The sequence below is a fragment of the Lepidochelys kempii genome, chromosome 1 (genome assembly GCF_965140265.1).
Source record: "Lepidochelys kempii isolate rLepKem1 chromosome 1, rLepKem1.hap2, whole genome shotgun sequence".
Lineage (NCBI taxonomy): Eukaryota > Metazoa > Chordata > Testudines > Cheloniidae > Lepidochelys > Lepidochelys kempii.
In genome coordinates, this window is record NC_133256.1 from 235790942 (window position 1) to 235810304 (window position 19363).

The 19363-nt window shown below is 43.2% G+C and overlaps 1 protein-coding gene across 1 annotated transcript in view; it reads right to left on the reverse strand.

The window, feature by feature from the left end:
* The window catches only part of PIK3C2G (phosphatidylinositol-4-phosphate 3-kinase catalytic subunit type 2 gamma), a 278348-nt gene that overhangs the window by 64337 nt on the left and 194648 nt on the right, over positions 1-19363 (reverse strand). Inside the window, exon 25 of the mRNA XM_073335036.1 lies at positions 9941-10050. Coding sequence (XP_073191137.1) covers positions 9941-10050 — 110 coding nt within the window. The remainder of the gene's footprint in view (positions 1-9940; positions 10051-19363) is intronic.

Sequence of the window (19363 nt, forward strand, 5' to 3'; positions counted from 1 at the left end):
TGTGCTTGGGCTATACTGGGAAAAGCAAGACTTTTCTGAATTGAGACCCGATTTTTCTGAACTGAGACCTAAGTTTGCATGACCTCTGACATTCAGGCTGAAGACTCTGGTATCTTTCACAAATGCAGTCATACCTCAAAGAAGAGGCTCAGATGCAGAATTAACTCAAATGTTGTGCAATTTATCATGTAGAGATTAGCCACATTAAACTGAGTAAGGGTGGAAGTTGAAGATACATATTTTTTCTTAATGTAATATGAGGAAAATAATCTTCCAATAAGGCAATGTAATTATCAACTTAATAAGCTTTCTTCAAAGAGGCAAACACAGCCCATTTTATAAACGCAACAATTTAGGAGTCTCATGCAAAACAAGAAAATAAATCTTAATTTAGGATATTATTGGAAAATCAATACAGTGCTGATTAATTGGGCCACATCCAAGGTTGTAAAACTTTTCTTTCTTTAGTTCCTAAGGAAAAGAGTATTATATTTAAAGTGTAGTTTAATCACTTGATAAATCACGGGCATGTGATTTGGGTTGTGGAATCTGTAGTTCTACTATAATATAGAAAAGCAGCCAGAAAAATCAGAGTATTACTGGAAGAGAATAATGTTAATTTTACAGCTAAACACTATTCAGTTTAATCTAACTTGTATGACACATGCCTTTGCTTACAGTGTACAACCAACCTGATATTCAGACAATATCACTATTGCAGAGCAGCTGATATCAGAGGACCATAATTCAGGCAATTCGTCTCTTTAATGGCTTGTTGTTCTTTCTATGGGCCCATTAAACCTTTCAAATGATTTTAACCTGTAGACTGCTAATCACAAACCTTTACTTTATACTTGAAAAAATATTTACTTTATTAAATACTTAAAAAGGATGCTACCAACTACATTTTTGAAAAAATTATACATATATAGAAAAAATGCAGCAACTCATTTAACACATTAAAAACGATGTGCTGGAAGGTCTTTTTTGCTCTTCTGTTGATGTTTGTGTCTTCTCTGCAACAGGCAAACAAGCTTGGGCTCTGATCAGGCAATTGGTTCTGTGCTGGGGACCCCTTCACCCACACGTAGTCAATAGATGCTCCACGGGGTTGCCAGGCACTGCCAGTACAGATCCATATACTGGACTATATAGGGAAAGAGTGACACTGACTATACATAAAGTGCTAACAAATGTGCAAATAAAAATGAAAAAAACAGAGGGCTGATTTTATTTCTAGTAATCTTGTAACTGTAGCTGGCACACAATTTTCAGGCAAAATTTTAATTTTCCTCTTAACAGTATCCCTTTAGGAGTCAGGTTAGTTTCTGGCCTGCTTTTCAGAAAAGTGAGTTGTGTTTTCAGTGTAATTCACATATACCAATTTTATGCCTCCTAATGGCCGAGTTAAATTTGGATTTCATGTGTGGTTCTCAGCATTCCTAAGGAACTGTTAAACTCCTACACAAGTCAGGGTGTGCAGAGACTTAGACGGCTGTTCTCTGAAGTGGGGATGGGCAAATAAAGTTTGGCCTACATCTCCCCAAGTAGCCAGTGATTTGGGGTGCTCAATTTTTGGGTGACCAATTGGGGAAAGGTGGGTGCCCAGTGCTTTCTGCAAACCAGGCCCTCTTCATGGGATCTCACAACAGAGGCACTCAAAATCTCCAGCCACAAATGCAAATCTTGGCCTTATATATAAAGTAAGAATCCTTTGCCCCAGACTTCAGCCTAATTTTAGTGTTAAACCTGAACCCATTATTGAAGTTTTGAAATGTTCCAGGAAAGCTTTTTATTTCCAGCTGGGACAGGACCTGCCACCGTACAGTAGGATCAGCAAGACTGTCTCATGGCATCATCAGGTATGATGAAGTGAAATTCCTCATAAGAAAGCCTCTGGAGAGTCTGCCATGCAGGCTGAGGTGTTCAAAGGCTCTTTTGCAAATTGCGGCAGTAGCTGCTAGGCACCCCCAAACACACAATCATGACTCCCTTGAGGAGGACATCTGTGAGTTACTGCACACGTGAAGTTCCTCCTGGACTCTATGGAGGAATGATGGTTGGGCCTCTGTAGAGGACCTGAAAGAGGTCACACGCCCTGTGACAGAACAACTCATTTTGAAGATTTACCTTCAAGGGCAATCAAGCGTTATGGAGAGAAACACACACACACAACCTGGATCCCCAACATCCCGCAAATGTATCAAGTAAGTCTGAATTGCTAAGCCATATCAAAAACCTTATCCTGACTTTTCTCTCAACACCTGACAGCAATGCTGCAGTCATCCCTACAAGTCTAGGGCTTCAGTAAGCCTAATAGGCCCTGTGAGTGGAAGAGAAAAGGGAAGGATGTACATGAGCATGAAAACTCATTTGCAAGTTCTCCCAACCCAGCTCAGCGACTCCGCCCATCCTGTCAATTTTACTGCTTCACACACCTCTTCCTTACCCTGACCCTGACTGTTAAGAATCAGCTTGCCAGGTGCAGAGCCAGCTTAGCCTCTTACTAATATGTAACCATGGGACTGAAACTGACTCAATTTCAGTAGAGCCCACGAGAAAGAAAAAATGAGTTGGTCTGTTTTCCACAGAGAGTATATAGGATCTTAGTCAGAAATCCATTTAGGGCAATAATCATCCTGCTGTCTGGGGCCTGTTGTAGAGCAGTGAATACCAATATATTGAAGGTTTCAGAGTAACAGCCGTGTTAGTCTGTCTTTGCAAAAAGAAAAGGAGTACTTGTGGCACCTTAGAGACTAACCAATTTATTTGAGCATGAGCTTTCGTGAGCTACAGCTCACTTCATCGGATGCATACCGTGGAAACTGCAGAAGACATTATATACACACAGAGACCATGAAACAATACCCCCTCCCACCCCACTGTCCTGCTGGTAATAGCTTATCTAAAGTGATCATCAAGTTGGGCCATTTCCAGCACAAATCCAGGTTTTCTCACCCTCCGTCCCCCCCCACTCCCCAAACTCACTCTCCTGCTGGTAATAGCCCATCCAAAGTGACCACTCTCTTCACAATGTGTATGATAATCAAGGTGGGCCATTTCCAGCACAAATCCAGGTTTTCTCACCCCCCCCCCCCCACCCTCATACACACACAAACTCACTCTCCTGCTGGTAATAGCTTATCTAAAGTGATCATTAAGTTGGGCCATTTCCAGCACAAATCCAGGTTATATATATTATATTGAAGATTTCCCATCTCCTGGCCTTCCCTAGAATGTAGTGCGGGATACATCTATTCAGCCTGTCGTTTTACAGTGGAGGCTGCTTGGCAGGGGAGAATAAGAAGTTTGCCTTTGTTCCTTTGCGATGCACACACTGTGATTATTGCTTGCTGCTGTGAATCATCTGCGAGCACACTTTGAGATGGTAGTTTTGTCTCTGCCCTTTCAGATGTCATCAACCTCCACTGGTGTTTTAGCTAGCTGGGGCATGGATTGCCGAGGGATATGCTGCCAGCTGGGGAATGGCATTCGTCTGACTGGCAGAGGATTTGTGTTATGAGGGTGGTCTAGTTTTGCAGTCCTTGGTATTGTGGTTTGGAATCTACACGCATACCTGTGCAGCGATGGGTACATAATAAATTATTCCATTAATAAATAAAGTAAACAGATAACACCTCTTTAGCATCTCCCCTGCTGTCAAGCTTTCAAAGATGTGAATTGCTAATTTTCTGGTAATCTTCAGATCCACTGTGCAGCTCTCATTCATGGGCAGGAGCAGTGGGGTTGCTTGTGTACTGCAATGAATTCAAACGCTTCAGTCATAGCATGGAACCAATTTTAATCTATTTAAAATAATTATAAATCATTTTAAGAACACTTTTTAAAATGTCACACATCATGGGGACATTTGAGGGAGATAGCACTTTGCTGTTAATCAAACTTGGAGATCTCTTTCCAGGAGTAGGAAGGGTTTCCTGTTCTGTGGATAAAATGTTTTCTGGGGGTAGAGAAGGGATGGGAAAGGGGAGGAGATCAAACTGAGTTTCAAGGCTCAAACTGAGTTTAGGGCAGGGATACACTATAGGCAGCTATTTCATGTGCTCCCTTAAATTAGCTTGTCATGGGTAACCTGGGCCCAGACTCCCCTTAAAAGGACCAGCCACCAGGTGACATACCTTCCTCATCCCCCCAGTGCCACTCTGTACCAAAAGGTAGGCTTCACAATGGCTAATGTTTGGTCATGTTCTCCAGTCAGGTGGGAACTTCCTGTTCAGCTGCAACCAGGAAATCCACTATATCTCTGGCAATGTTCTTGTCTTCCTAAGTAAAATATGATGTGACCAGGACTTGGGTGCCACTATGGTCCTCAGTCACCTGCCTCTGCAGTTCCAGGATTTCAGCCTGGTTCCTATCAGCAGTAGCAGCCTTTTCCTCCAGTTCACTGCAGTCCACTACTCTAGAGAACTGCTGTGTAGCTACTGCCATTATTGTAGCTTCTGTCATTCATGTGATCTTAGGGTATGTCTACACTGCAATGGAAGCCTAGGGTTAGAAGAACTCAAGTTAGCAGACCCTGGGTTTGTTAATCTAGGACTCAAGTGTCTACACTTATTTGTAATCCCACGTTAGGAATTATTGAACCCTGGGTCCCAGCCTGGTGCTCCAGCATCTAGACTGCATTATGTGGGGCTGAGTCCAACCACCCATATCCCGGACTTCCTAGCACCCTCCCAAAATTTGGCCGCTCTAGCCCTTAGTTTGTGGTGCAATGTGGGAAAACTTGACTGTCCACCAAACTTGACTGTCCAAAGGACAAAGAAAATTGGCGCATGGGATTGTGGGATATTTTTGGTGGACTCCCTGAGCACAAGTCCAGTGGGGCTGTGTCTACATGGCGAAGCAATAGGGCTTGAACCCTGGGTCCTGGCTTGATTCAGGCTCAGACTGTTCAGTCTTATGGGATCCTGGGTCCAAGCCCTGGGTTAGAGAAATTTGTGTTTAGACGGAAGGGGAACTAGGTCTGAGCCCAAGTTCAAACCCTGGTCTTACACGCAGTGTAGATATACCCTTAGTGTTTGTGCCACAGGTTACCCAGACCTTTGTAAAATAACCAACTGTTCCTCTTAGAAGGTCTTTCTGGAGGCCTGGCAGGTCTTTGTATCTTTACAAGCCCCCCAGTAATTCATTTCTGTACTTACCATCTTATCACCTCTCTCTACACAGGTTCAACACCCTGGTCCTGCACTCCTGGGCCAGTTTCCACCCCCCTACCCAAACCAGCTTCTTTTGCCAGGGTGCATAGAGCTAGTCCCTGAATGATCAGTTCCTGGAGCTTAGTCTCCAGCTCTTTTTCCATCTGGGTAACTTGCTGCTCCAAGGCAGACTTGACATTCTCTAGCCCCAACTTCTCCATTGCTCTGCTCAAGAAGAGGGGGTTGGTGAAAAGTCTCTCTCTCTTTCACTTCTATTTCAGTTCTTCTCATTTGTCCCTGTGATAGACAAGAGGAATTGGAGTAACTGCTTGGTCTCAAGAGAAAAAGTCTATCTTTTAGTTTGGAGACTTCTTTCTCAAGATTTAACTTGGCTCCTACACACATCTGTTCCTTTAAGTACTTCTTTTCATCCTCTAACTCTTCCAGCTGGGTAATGAGACTCGGTTTCTGGTGGTCTCTTCCTGCAGTGACTCTTGTGTCATCTGCATGTGGGCTCCCAGGTCTGCCAATTTATCTTCTGGCTTAAATGACTTGTTCTCTAATTGATTTTGCTGTCCTGAGACACTTTTCAAGCTGACTTGTGGTTCTGTCACTTCCTTCCATGAGTACAAAGTATTTCTTTTACCAGGTAGAGGCATCTTAATCTCATTGGTCAGCCTTTCACATTCACTCTCCCATGCTTGCTTTGCCCTTTCAAGGTCTGCTTCTATTTGCTTGGTTCATTCCAGCTGTGTAGCTAGACTCTCCAAAGCCTGGGATATTTCCACCTAATTTCTGTGATTTGGGCCTCATGAATTTTTGCCCAGTCATCCAAATCCTGATAGAAAGCTTCCATCGAGGCCTGCAGCTTTTAGATTTGTTTTACAGTCACATCATAGCTCTTGTTGCCAGCATTTCCCTGGACCTTCAGATCCCTGGAGTCTTTTTTCTGGCTTGCTCAACCCCATAATCCTGTTGTCCTCGAGGTTAGCTGGTTGAACCCTTCTTTTGAGTGGAACCCATTCTGGTTCCTCAGTATGACCTGGTTCCTTTACCAAATAATTCAAGATCCCCAAACTCTCATCTCTAGGGCTGAGAGTAGCGTGAAGGTATCTACCCTAACCAATGGGAAGCTTGAAACCCATAGCCATCTGCCTACCTTTAATTTTACATGCTCAGACTGATTTCCTGGACTACTCCATATTCACCTAGTCTTGTAGGCTCTATCTTTCTCATAATTAAACTGCATCTACCTTAGGGCAACATCTTTCTATGTGATCATTCTTCCCACAACCAAGACAGACTGTCCATGGGTCATCACACTTTCTTGCCCCAAAAGTAGATCCCCACGGTCTTTTGTTCAGACTTCATAATAGCCAGCAGTTTCTGGCAGGGTGTCTTTGGCATCCTGGCTCTCCCCCGTTCCTCTGGTGCTCAGTGCAACCAGGCCAGCTTTACAATCATTGCCTTCCCTTTCGGTGTCGATGACAATTGACTCTTTACCATTGTGGAACCTCCTTCACAGCCCTCTGAGGCTGCTCAGACATTCCTCCTCCCCCCCAAATGGAGCTGAACTCCAACAGCTGTGGCTGCCCCTCCATATGCTGACATGGGAGGATAAAAATTTCACAGCCAAGGAAGGTGTCTGCACTGTGGCGCTTGGTCATCCCTCCTGGATGGGAGAGGATCTCAGAATCCCACTGCTGGTACCACTAGTCACAATCTGTGCCTGCCCTGTAGCACCTCTTTGCTGAGCTAGTGCTGCAGGCACTATCTATCTCACTTTCCCTTCTCTCAGGGCCCCTTAAAAATTCTACACAATCTGAAGGGGTGTAAGAAAACTCCCCTGATGGGGTTCTTTTTTATTAAATGGAAATGAAGTCTCTTCCCTTTGGCGCATGGGTTGCACTGCCTCCTCCTTAGTCTCTGGGAGCTCCTCTCCCTTATGAGAGCTTCTCTCTGTGAGCAACTCTCTGCAATTGAGCCCAGTGACCTTTTATCAGGCTCAGGTGTTTGTTATTCAGTTAAGTGCCTAGGTAAGCTCAGTCCCTTTAAATTAGATCTTTTAGGACAGCTTTAACCCAGATTTCTCTTAAAGGGGCCAGCAATCCCATGACAGGGACTTTTTAAAAATAATGAACGGGTTTATTCAAATAGTTAAGAAAATAAAGACAAAGTAACATATGGAGTCAAGGGGTTCCAGTTAGATAGACTAGGAGACAGAGTATGTTTACACTGCATTTATGGAATGTGATTGCAGCTCATGTACACATACGCAAACTAGCTTTAATCTATCTAGCTTGGGCACTGGAGCATTGAAGCTGCAGCAGCACTGATTTCGGTGCCCCATCCAAGTAATTACCCAATTTTCTGGGTGGGTTTATACAGCCCACACTGAAGCCCATGCTGATGCATGGTATCCGAGATTAGGTATACAACCCATGATTGCACTATGGACATGCCCTCAGAGAGCGAGGATCTCTACCTCTGGCTTGCTATGTGATCCTGGACAAATCACTTGACCCATGTGAAAAAAGGTTATAATAATACTTATCTACCATTCTCTCCATCTAAGTTTCACTGAGGGCTCATCACCAGCTGCACAGGATGTCGTGAAAAAAATAAAGTTAGTGAAGTACTTTGAGAGCATTGTTTAAAGCATTATTATATACAATGACTACAAATAATAATATAGAGCGCTACCAAACTATAGAAGTAGAAGTTTCTATAGTTGGATTCTCATTCCCATTCTGCACTTTCATACAAGGGCAGTAAAGGGCTGTGGAAGAAACATGTTGGTGAAGGAGCAGTGTAGGACCAGCGTAATCAGCACTGCGTTGCCTGCTGTCATAACCCAGAGAATAGGAGGCATGCTGAGGGCACAAGGGACCATGCTGAGTGCACTCAGCACTACAGGGATTCTGGGTTGCACAGCACCCCACAGGAAGAGTGAGGCTGTCATAAGTTTAAGGAAGACTAGCAACAGGTCTTGGCATCCTGTCCACATTAAAATTTACAAACATGTTAGTTAAAACTTGTTCATTAACATGTGCTAAACCATGATTAGAAATTTAAAATAGGGACAAACTGACAATTAGTTAACTGGTTCCATGAAGCTTATTTAAATTGATGAAATGAGAGGATTTTCTTGGAGTAACACACACAGACAGTGCAAACAAACCTCATTTACATTAGAAGAGAAAAAAACATTCACTCTAGCAAAATTGTACATTTCTCCAGGGTTTTAAGATCTTGTCTGACAATAATTCTAACAATCAGACCTTTGTTTCAAGTCACTGCAAGCATACAGTTATACTCCGAGGAAATCATTAAGGAATCTATTCCCTGTTTGATGCATGGATGTTACTTATCATTACTATTAACAGGACTTGTTTTTACGCTGTGCTTGCAGTACACAAGGCTGCAGCTTGACAATACTTTAAATTGTGAGGAGATGGGAGCGAGTAGGGATTAGAGGAGATGGGATCAACATTGATCTTAAATGTCATGCTGAAATTAAAAACAAATGAAACTGTAATCAAAGGGCAATGGGGAAATAAGGAAAATCTAGGGGGTTAAAATGAGGACTTGGGGATTCTGCTGTGTTCTAAAAAGTTATTGACACATCATAAAGACAAGCCTGAGCAACACAGTTCAAACTGACATCAAGGTGCAGATCTAGATAATTCCAGAGAGAGTTTAAGAGGAGCAATGCATTGATTCAATTGTTTGGGTTCAGGCCCTTCTCTCATGTATTAAAATGTTAATATTGCCTTTGGTTGTATTCAAAGGTGCTGGGCAATACTCTGGGGTCCTCTTTCCCAAGAGGAAGTACAGTACAAGCTGTGACAATGTGAGCTTTCCCTATGCTGGGCCTCAACACTTGTGGCCCATTCAGCTTACAAGCCCATTCAGTGCGTGGCCTATCTATTGAGACAAAGGCACCAATTGTGGTGGGGATTTCTGTGTGGTGAACGCTTGTCCACAAAAACCAGAACTGAGATCAAACTTGTTTCATACAGACTGCTAAACTGCCATTAACCTTCAGTCCTGACCAAGCCGAGCTGAATCCGAGATTAAAAGCTTCATATTATGCTAATACCAATCAAGCTGCAAAGCGATTATTAATAATACCTAGCTCTTATTCAGTGCTTTTCATCTGTAGATTTCAAAGTGCTTAAGAAGAAGAAAATATCATTATCCCCATTTTACAGATGGAGAAACCGAGGCACAGAGAGGTGAAGTGACTTGCCTAAGGTCACCCAGCAGAGCCAGGAATCGAACCGAGATCTCCTGAGTCTTGGCCCAGTGCTCTAGCAACAAGGCCACGTTGCTCCCTAAAGCTTTTTCAAACATTTTACAAAAACCAATACAAAAAAGCACATTCTTCACGGAACTCAAAGAAGAAGCGTTTTGAACTAGAAGATTCAAGCATTCACTGGAAGTGCTTGCAGTCCAAACCCTGCAGCATAGTCACAGTGCATTAGAGCGAAGTCGACAAGAAATATACCAGGGTAGTTACAATATGCAAGCTGAGCAAAAAACGTAAGCAACATAAGTTAGGTATGAACAACTCTTTTAATAATCTAAGGAGTTATTAGTGATGTGCATAAAGAGAGGGTTTATTTGTGTGTTTGTGTTTGGAGACAAGTTAATCTTTTGTGTAATTTATTGATTTCAGTTGACTAACTCCCTAGATCAATTAAGCCTATGATTTGTAATTTGGCAGCGTCTCTTTAAGCCTAAAAGAGGGCATACTTTCTGAATTCTTGTCTGTTTTTTACCTGGTAAAGTGGCTCGTGGCTTGGAGGTCTGAGTCCTGTGGACGAAGGTTATCATACACATACTTCAGATCCTGGATGCTGTTCAGCTCAGGCAACCCTGCATGCAGCATCTTTGAATAAACAGGATTGATCCAATAAATGCACTGAAAATAATTTAAATGAGACCGGGCTAACTAGAAAAAAAATGGAGTTACAGAGAAAGAACTCTCCCCATTTATATTTACAAACCTCTCCTAATTTGGGCAATGTGTGACTCTGGGTATAACATGCAGAGAGCGGATTAGGAGAATGAAATGCATTCTTAACCTCTTCACATTGATACACCAGAAGACGGTGTATTCAAATGGATTCAGGACCTCATGAATTGAATTCCTTGCAACTGATCCCTCTATGAGGAGTCCACCACCTCAGTATACACAGGAACATTATTTTTCCCTCTCGGCCTCCTTAAGGCAGCAAAGGGCATCTACCTACAGATCTCCAGGGCAGGCTGCAAACACCGCCTTCAGCAGTGATAACCTCCTCCCCACCAACCAAACAACACTAAACCAGAATGGATGTCTCCCCTTACTCTATGAACTCCTTACACCTAAAGGGATACCTATAAAAACATTACACCCCAATGTCACACTATTTCAAATGCATGTAATTAGGTACATACACCTACCTGTAAGAAACTGGTTTTGTTAATGTACCCAGTTTTAGTTGCAACATACCAGTTACCTTTAGCCTCTCTGTGCCTCAGTTTCCCAGTCCAAAAGAAAGGTATAATAGTAGTTGCTTGCCTCTACAGAAGTATTAGTAGGCTAGAATATGTTGTAAAATGGCTTGAATATGTCCTATGTATTATTATTGGATGAACGACACTTCCTAAGTGCAAAGTCTTCCTTCCTTCCAATCTTATTTGTATAGTAACGAGAGTTAACAACATTGTCAGTGCAGTGCAATGAGAAGTGGACAACTAGACATGTTCAGTGTGTCCAGCACACCTGTCTCTTCTTTAAAATGTTAAAAAAAGAAGAGAAAAGTTTCGAATAAATGTTTTAAACCCACTGACTTTGCATATTCCCCACACCGAGTTGAGATGATGGACTGTGTGTAATAGAGAGAAAATCTTTCCCACCCATTTCTCAGAAAGAATACAAATATAACTTTACCATTGCTGCTTGAGCATGTACATTCTGCAGTGAAATATATTTCCAGTGCAGACAGAAGTGCCCACTGATCTCAGAAGACTAAACCAAATAAAAGGGAGACATAGCTTTTGTTGTAAAATGAAAGGGGGAGAGAAGAGGGATATTTGTTTTCCTTATTTCTTTCTGTCTTTTAAAATCAATGTGGTTATATTTTGGGTTCTTTTCTCCTCAGCACCATGGTTGAGATGTTGCCTAATGTCTCAGGCTCTGTCTGGACTGCTTCTGGAACTGTGACAGCTTGAACACTGATTACGCAGAGGAGACTGAAAAATCACTGAGGGAAATTCAAATGGTTTAATTTCCAAGAGAATCCTCCCCTCCGTTGGGAGGGCTCTGTCAAATACAAAATGGGCACAGGAGCACAGGACTGGAAGGGACCTTCTGGGTCATCGAGTTCTGTCCCCTGCTATCACACGCAACCCTATCAGATAATCCTGGTAATAATTTAACAAAATCAATTTTAACACTAGTTTGCCTCTTCTACTGCTATTGGGACGCTGTTCCAGAACCTCTCTCCTCTTATGGTTATAAGACCTTCTTCTAACTTCTAGCCTAAATTTATTCCTGACCAGTTTCTGTCCATTTGTTCTTATGCAAACATTGTCCTTTAGCTTAAATAGCTCTTCTTCCTTTTTGGTGTTTACCCCCTGACATATTTCTAGAGAGCAATCATGTCCCCTCACAATCTTTGTTTTGCTGGGTTAAACAAGCCAAACTCTTCCAGTTTCCAGGTATAACGTAGGCCCCTCCATTCCCCTGATCATCCTAGGAGCCCTTCTCTGCACCTGTTCCAGTTAGAGTTCACCTTTCTTGACAATGGGCAAGGCACAATAATAATATTTTGCAGTTACAAACACATAATATTATTTATCCATACATCTTCAAGCAGTTTACAAAAGTACAAATATCCCCATTTTATAGCTGGGACAACTATGGTGCAGAGAGGTAAAGTGTCTTGCCCAATGTCATGCTATGTGTTGAGGTGGGAAAAGAATCCATGTCTCTTCTAGTTTCCAGTTTGGTGCCCTAACTACCTTACACCAGAGGCAAGTGGCATGGCTTGGACTCCCTACCCTGGGGATATGGGAAAGACGAGCCCAAGTGCTAGGGAAGCAGAAGGTTGTGTGGGTAGGACTGGCTTCTCTGCATTGCTCTGTTGGCTACCGTTCCCACTGGCAGCATGGTTCCTTGAGGATCATCCAGCCCCTCCATCATTCTTGCTTTGTGTAGTTTCTTTCCTCTTGTATCATATGGGACAAGGACGGTTCCCAACACAGTGATGCTGGAGATTGATCAGACAAGACTTTGGGTGTTTTCCAACTGGTTGTCCCAAGTGCACATATGTTTGGGCACCAGCTGGCTTGGGCTACAATACTTGACCATCACAGGTATTTTAGTTATCTGATGTAACTATATATAAGCCTGAGCCACAAACATTTGGATCTGGATTTCTAATCCCCCAAAGTATGGTAATGTTTGGATCTGCTCATAGTGAAAAGGAAGTGAAGGGCCAGCTGTAAGGGTGGACCCAAGTTTGGATGGCAAACATCTCCAAGGGTATTGGCATTCAGATCCAGAGTTGTGGGACAGGCCCATCTCTACATGAAACAATTAATTATACTAGTACTGATACAGCACTTTTCACACAGACCTCAAAGCCCTTCACCAAGATGGGCAAGTTTCATTATCTCTATTTTACAAATGGTATTTCCGAGGTGTGGCAAAATGGAGTGATTTGCCCAAGGACACAGAGTGACTTAGTGTCAGTGAATCTATATCTTGTATCTCTCAGTAATGACTGTCTATTTCTTACTCACATTTTAGCAGAGAGCTGATTTGTTAGGCTTCCTTGGAGAATCAACTATATAGACCTGTCTATATAGAAATTTCTATCTGGAAAATCCTGGATTTCACATGATTTTTTTAACTAGTTGAATGCTGCTCATGGCCCCCAGAAACCCTCTGCTATAGTTCACATTGATTCTTTAATGAGAAGAAAGCTGATAAACTACAGGCTTTGTAGCTGAACTCTTCCAGCGAGGCTCTTGGGCCTACCACAGATGTTTCTGCTTTTCAGAGTGATGGGAACTTCATGGCTTATTTCTTCCTTCACTCCCTGGAGCATATACTGGTACTGCTGATATCTGGAAACATGCTGCTCATCACCAAGAGAATAAAGAATTAACTCCACACTGGGCCAGAAAATATTGTGGTTCATAATCACAATTTGCTGGACGCCACTAGCAGTTACTCACCATTCAAAGCAGATAGAGTTTACAACTCCAATCAAGCACTGCACATTTTGAAACTGGCCTTATACAACTTCAGATTTGACTTTAAAAACAAACAAAAAAACAACTTTATATAGACATCTCAGAAAGCAGAACTCAGACAACGAGATGCAGACAAGATGCAGATGTTCAGATATGCACAGAACATTCCATCATGGAAACTTGAGACTGCTTTTTCTGCATAAAATAAATATGAGATGGTTAGTTTATCTTTCCTTTCCTGCTACCATCTGGTATTTTGCACTAGTGAGCCAAAAGTAGATCTTACCCCATCGTCTATTTAATTGTCTATAAATTACCCTTTTTACTATATGTGATGGAGTAGTCTGCCCTTAAGAGTAGTGGGGCGTAATGGTCAGCCCATGTGGCATGGCCCTTTAAGAGTTTGAAAGGCCCAACTGTATATACAAGGACCTGGGAGATATTAGGAGAAAGGAAGCAGTCCCAGGAATAAGAAGTATTCTGGAGGAAATACTGTTACTGCTTCTTTAAGGGCCAGGACCCTTGCAGAGAGGGCAAGGCAAGGGTCCCCTCCCTCCTCCTTCTCCCCAGCCAGCTGGGAATGAGCTGGGAGAAGGGGACCAGAATAAAGGCTGCCTCCTCTCTCCTAGCAGGGCAAGCACCAGGAATACTAACAGGGAAATACTAGCTTGCTGAGCAGTCTGAAGCCTAAAGGCTAAGGGAAAGGCACCAGCTGAGGGAGAAGCTGGCAAAGGCCTTATGGCTGGCTAACCCATAGCTCAGCTCAGGAGAGGACAGCTCTTACTTCAGGACCAGAGAAAGTGATTAAGAGAACTCAGCTCCAGGGAGGAGAGGTGGGGGGACTCCTGATTAAGGAGAACAACCAGGGACTAACTAATGCAGCCCATTTGCAAAGGAGACTCCTGATTAAGGAAGGGCTGAAAGGAGTAACCCAGAGAAGGAACCAAAATGGGTTCCAGAATCAGAGATTATTTACAGATGCAGGAAAGCTGTATCTCCTGAAGGAAGGAGCCAGAAACTGCTTGTTGGACTGAGTGGGAGAGACAAGTGTCCCTGGGTGTAGCTGAGTAAGCTCTTATTTATGGCTCTGGTTAATGAGACCAACTTGTGACACCACGCCTGACAGAAAGGTGGTGTACTGGAGTGACCTTCATGCCACCACACTATGGCACTTAGATTCTTTTAGTTTTGACTGGCTGCTTGTGTCATGGGGGGAGCCAAATTCCCCCTTCAAACCTCAGTGAGACGAGCGGGGGCTTCCTCAATGTGATGAGGCACTCATCTCTTGAGTGCTCCCCAGTGGCTGGGGACGGTACTGCAGTCTTTCCTGCCTCAGGCATCCCCTGTAGGTTGTCGACCTTGCTTTGTAGGTCTTCAGTTGCTCAGCCCTCCGGCCAAGTCACTCAGTGTAAAATGGATGAATGGCTTCCAGGGTAGCAAAGTGTTTGACACACTGTCTGCCCTCAGCCCCATCTCTGGGACCCTTTAAGTCCTATCCTTCACTTGGGCTTCCCAGCAGAGCCTTGTCCCCTTCTCAGGGCTTTGGCCACTTTGCTAGTAGACTGGTGGGGAGCCCACCCACTATTCTGGGTCCCAACCCAGGGACCCTTTAAACACGCATCACTGCCTCCAGTTTGCTGCTGCTATTTCCCTGGGCCTTTTCCCATGTAGCCCCTTTCTCTTCATCCTTACCTCAGGGTTATAGTTGTCAAGTCTTCTCCTTCCTAGGGCCAGCAGATCAGCCCATTGAGCTCCTCTGGTCAGAGCAGAGAACCCATCCTCACCCTTCTTGTCCCAGCCAGGGACTGACCCGCTTAGGCCTTGCAGCTCTTTTTATCGGAGTCTACTGGGCTCTAATTGGCTGCTTCCACAAGGCCTCTCTAGGCAGGCCTGGAAGCTCCATCTAGGGTGACCAGATAGCCAGTGTGAAAAATCAGGACAGGGTGGGAATTAGTTATCTATATAAGAAAAAGTCCCTAATATTGGGATGGTCCTGATAATATCAGGGCATCTGGTCATCCTAGACTCACCTTCACTGCTCCTTCCCAGGGTGTGTGTGTGTGGTAGGATTGCTGGGCCTCTAGCCGGAGTCCTCAAACGATACACCCCATCACACTCAACTTCCTATGTTTGTTTTATTTCCTTTCACTTAGAAGAAATAAGAACACTCATCCACAGGCGCTGAGTTCCCCTGTCAGTTATTTACAGTCACCAAACCAGAGTGCAATACCATCAAACTCATCCTTCCACCAAGCTGCACCTTATAATCAAGCGCTAACACACCGCTGTATGCTGGCCTGTAGCTCAATCCAATACTTCTTTTCAAAGGCCATGTGAAACAAATGGAACCAGCAATGTGCCCTGAATGCCAACTGATCCAAACTATGAGAGACCTGGGGCGGGAGGCATTCCAGAGCTCTGTGGCCCTTGTGCAGAACACTCTCCCAGCATCACCTTCTCTGTTATATGAAAGGGGCTCTAGCATCAACACCTCTGCTAACTGCAACCATCACACTGTATTAAAGGGAAAGAGGCAGTCTCACAGGGGGACCTGGTACTAGGCAATTTAGAGCTTTATGGGTTAAAACCACAACTTTAAAAATCTATCCAGAAGCTCTCAGGTAACCAGCATGAATCATTGAGCACAGATGTCCATGTTCATAGTCAAGCTATCAAATGGGCTCCCACAGGGATCAGTTCTGGCTCCAGTTGTGTACAATATCTTCATCAATGGTTTAAATAATGGAATAGAGAATACACCTATAAAGTTTGCAAATGATACCAAGCTGGGAGGGGTTGCAAGTGCTTTGGAGGATAGGATTACAATTCAAAATGATCTGGACAAACTGGAAAAATGGTCTGAAGAAAAGAGGAAGAAATTCAATAAGGACAAACGCAAAGTACACCACTTAGGAAGGAACAATCTGTTGCACACATACAAAATGGGAAATAACTGCCAAGGAAGGAGTACTGTGGAAAGAGATCTGGGGGTCATAGTGGATCACAAGCTAAATATGAGTCAACAGTGTAACACTGTTGCAAAAAAAAAAAAAAGCAAACATCATTCTGGGATGTATTAGCAGGAGTGTTGTAAGCAAGACACTAGACGTAATTCTTCCACTCTACTCCATGCTGATTAGGCCTCAATTGGAGTACTGTGTCCAGTTCTGGGTGCCACATTTCAGAAAAGATGTGGACAAAGTCCAAGGAAGAGCAACAAAAATGATTAAAGGTCTAGAAAATATGACAAAGGAGGAAATATTAAAAAAAATGGGTTTGTTTAATCTATAGAAGAGAAGACTGAGAGGGGACATTATAACAGTTTTTAACCACATAAAAGGTTGTTACAAGGAGGAGGGAGAAATTTTTTTCTCTCTCAACTCTGAGGATAGGACAAGAAGCAATGGGCTTAAATTCCAGCAAGGGCGGTTTAGGTTGGACATTAGGAAAACTCCCTAACTGTCAGGGTGGTTAAGCACTGGAATAATTTGCCCAGAGAGGTTGTGGAATCTCTGTCCTTGGAGATTTTTAAGAGCAGGTTAGACAAACACCTGTCAGGGATGGTCTAGATAATACTTAGTCCTGCCAGGAGTGCACGGGACTGGACTAGATGACTTCTCAAGAGCCCTTCCAGTCATACGATTGTCTATGATCTCTGTACTCCATACTGGGCATCCCATTGCATGCCCCAGTTCTAGCTTCAAAATTGCTTTAAGATGGGAGACACATGGCATATTTTGCAATGTATAATTTTCATTTTGGCCATAGGAGTACAGTTTTGCTGCACATCAGAGTGTGCTCAGAGAGGTAAGATTTGGGGATCCTGTGCTGGGCACAAATGATCCTTAGTGCCATGCAGTACAGCATTGTGAAGTCTCCTGGCATGCCACCACACAACAAGAATATGCGGAGAAGACAGCAGATCCACTCACCGCCATACCTATCATTTCTCCTCTCCTGCGTATGAGGGGTACACGTGATGCAGAGCCCTACGGATTTAGTAGCAGTTGTGTAGCCGATATATGACCATTCCACAGGCTTAGTCGGGGATTCCATTGCTCCTCCCCTAGAGAAGCCCTGCAATGCACAGTCCAGCTTCTTGCTGTTTGCACTGGGCCTTTGATTTGGGCTTTACTGAGTAATGTCTCATCCGCAGAGCTGAAAGTGCTTTACAAACATTAATCAATAAAAGTCTCAGATTACCCCTCTCAGCCTCAGTACCATTATACAAGCCTCTGATAACACACCCCTGTCTCTACTGAAAATACCTTACCCGGTGCATTCTAGGACTGCATGAGCCTTTTTCACGGCTGCATCACAATTGGCTGCAATCAACCAATACACTCAGGTCTTTCAACTCCTTTGTCATTTCCTACTGATACTTCCCCAGCTTATAGCAAAAATTCTTGTTGTTTGTCCCTAAGATCTTGCACTTTGCATTATTAAATTTTACCCCATTTCTATTACTCCAGTTTACAAGATCATTCTTGTCTGATATTCTGGTCCCAAGACCAATCCCTGAGGAACTCCACTAGTAACCTCCCTCCAGCCTGACAGCTCACCTTTCAGCATGACCTGTTTTAGTCTCCACTTTAACCAGTTCCTTATCCACCTTTTAACTCTCATATTAATCCCCATCTTCTCCAATGTAAGTAATGATTTATCAAATGCCTTACTGAAATCCAGGTAGATTAGATCTACTGCATTTCCTTTGTCTAAAAAATCAGTTATATTCCCGAAGAAGGAGATCAGGTTGGTTTGGCACGATCTACCTTTTGTAAAACCATGTATTTTACCCCAATTCCCATTCACCTCTATGTCTTTAACTACTTTCTCTTTCAAAATTTGTTCTAAGAACTCGCATACCACGGAGGTAAAAATAACAGGCCTGTAGTTTCTTGGATCACTTTCCCCCCCTTTCTTATAAACAGGAACTATATTAGCAATTCTCCAGTCACAGGGCACAACCCCTGATTTTACAGATTCATTAAAAACCTTTGCTATTGGCCTTGCAATTTCACATGCCAGTTCCTTTAATATTCTTGGAAGGAGATTATCTGTCCCCCCACTCCCTGATTTAGTCCCATTAAGCTGTTTCAGTTTGACTTCCACCTTGGATGTGGTAATTTCTACCTCCATATCCTCATTGCCATTAGCCACCTTGCCACTACCCCTAAACTCTTCATTAGCCTCATTAAAGACTGAGGCAAACTATTCATTTAGGTTTTGGCCATGCCTAGATTATCTTTAATCTCCACCCCATCCTCAGTGCTTAGTGGTTCCACTTCTTCTTTCCTTGTTTTCCTCTTATTTATATGGCTATAAAATCTTTTATTATTGGTATTAATTCCCTTTGTAAGGTCCAACTCTGCTTGGCTTTTGGCAGTTCTCACTTTATCCCCTTCACTTTCTGACTTCTAACAGGTAGCTTTCCTTGCTGATCCCTCCCATCTTCCATTCCTTGTAGGCTTTCTGCTTTCTCTTAATCACCTGTTTCAGATGCCTGCTCATCCAGTTTTGTCTGCAACCCTTCCCTACAAATTTTTTCTCCTTGGTTGGGATGCAGGCTTCAGGTACTTTAAATCAAAGTTGCAGAAACTAATTCCAAGCCTCCTCCACATTCGGATCCTTGAATTCTTCAGGCCAGTCCACTTCCCTAACTAATTCCCTTAATGTTTTTAAGTAGGTTCTTTTGAAATCAAGGATCCAAGTTGCAGATCTATTTTTTGTTTATCCTTCCATTTACTCTAAACTGAATTAGCTCATTATCACTCGAACCAAGGCTGCCCTCTACAACTGGTTCTTCTTTGAAGTCCTTATGTAGCCTTCTTTCCTTATTGTATTTATCCCAGTAACAAAGCATGACAGGATTCTACAATAATGGCTCCCGAAACACTGTAATGGCTGCAGTGTCCTAGATCAATCACCATAGCGTATTGTAACATAATACATTC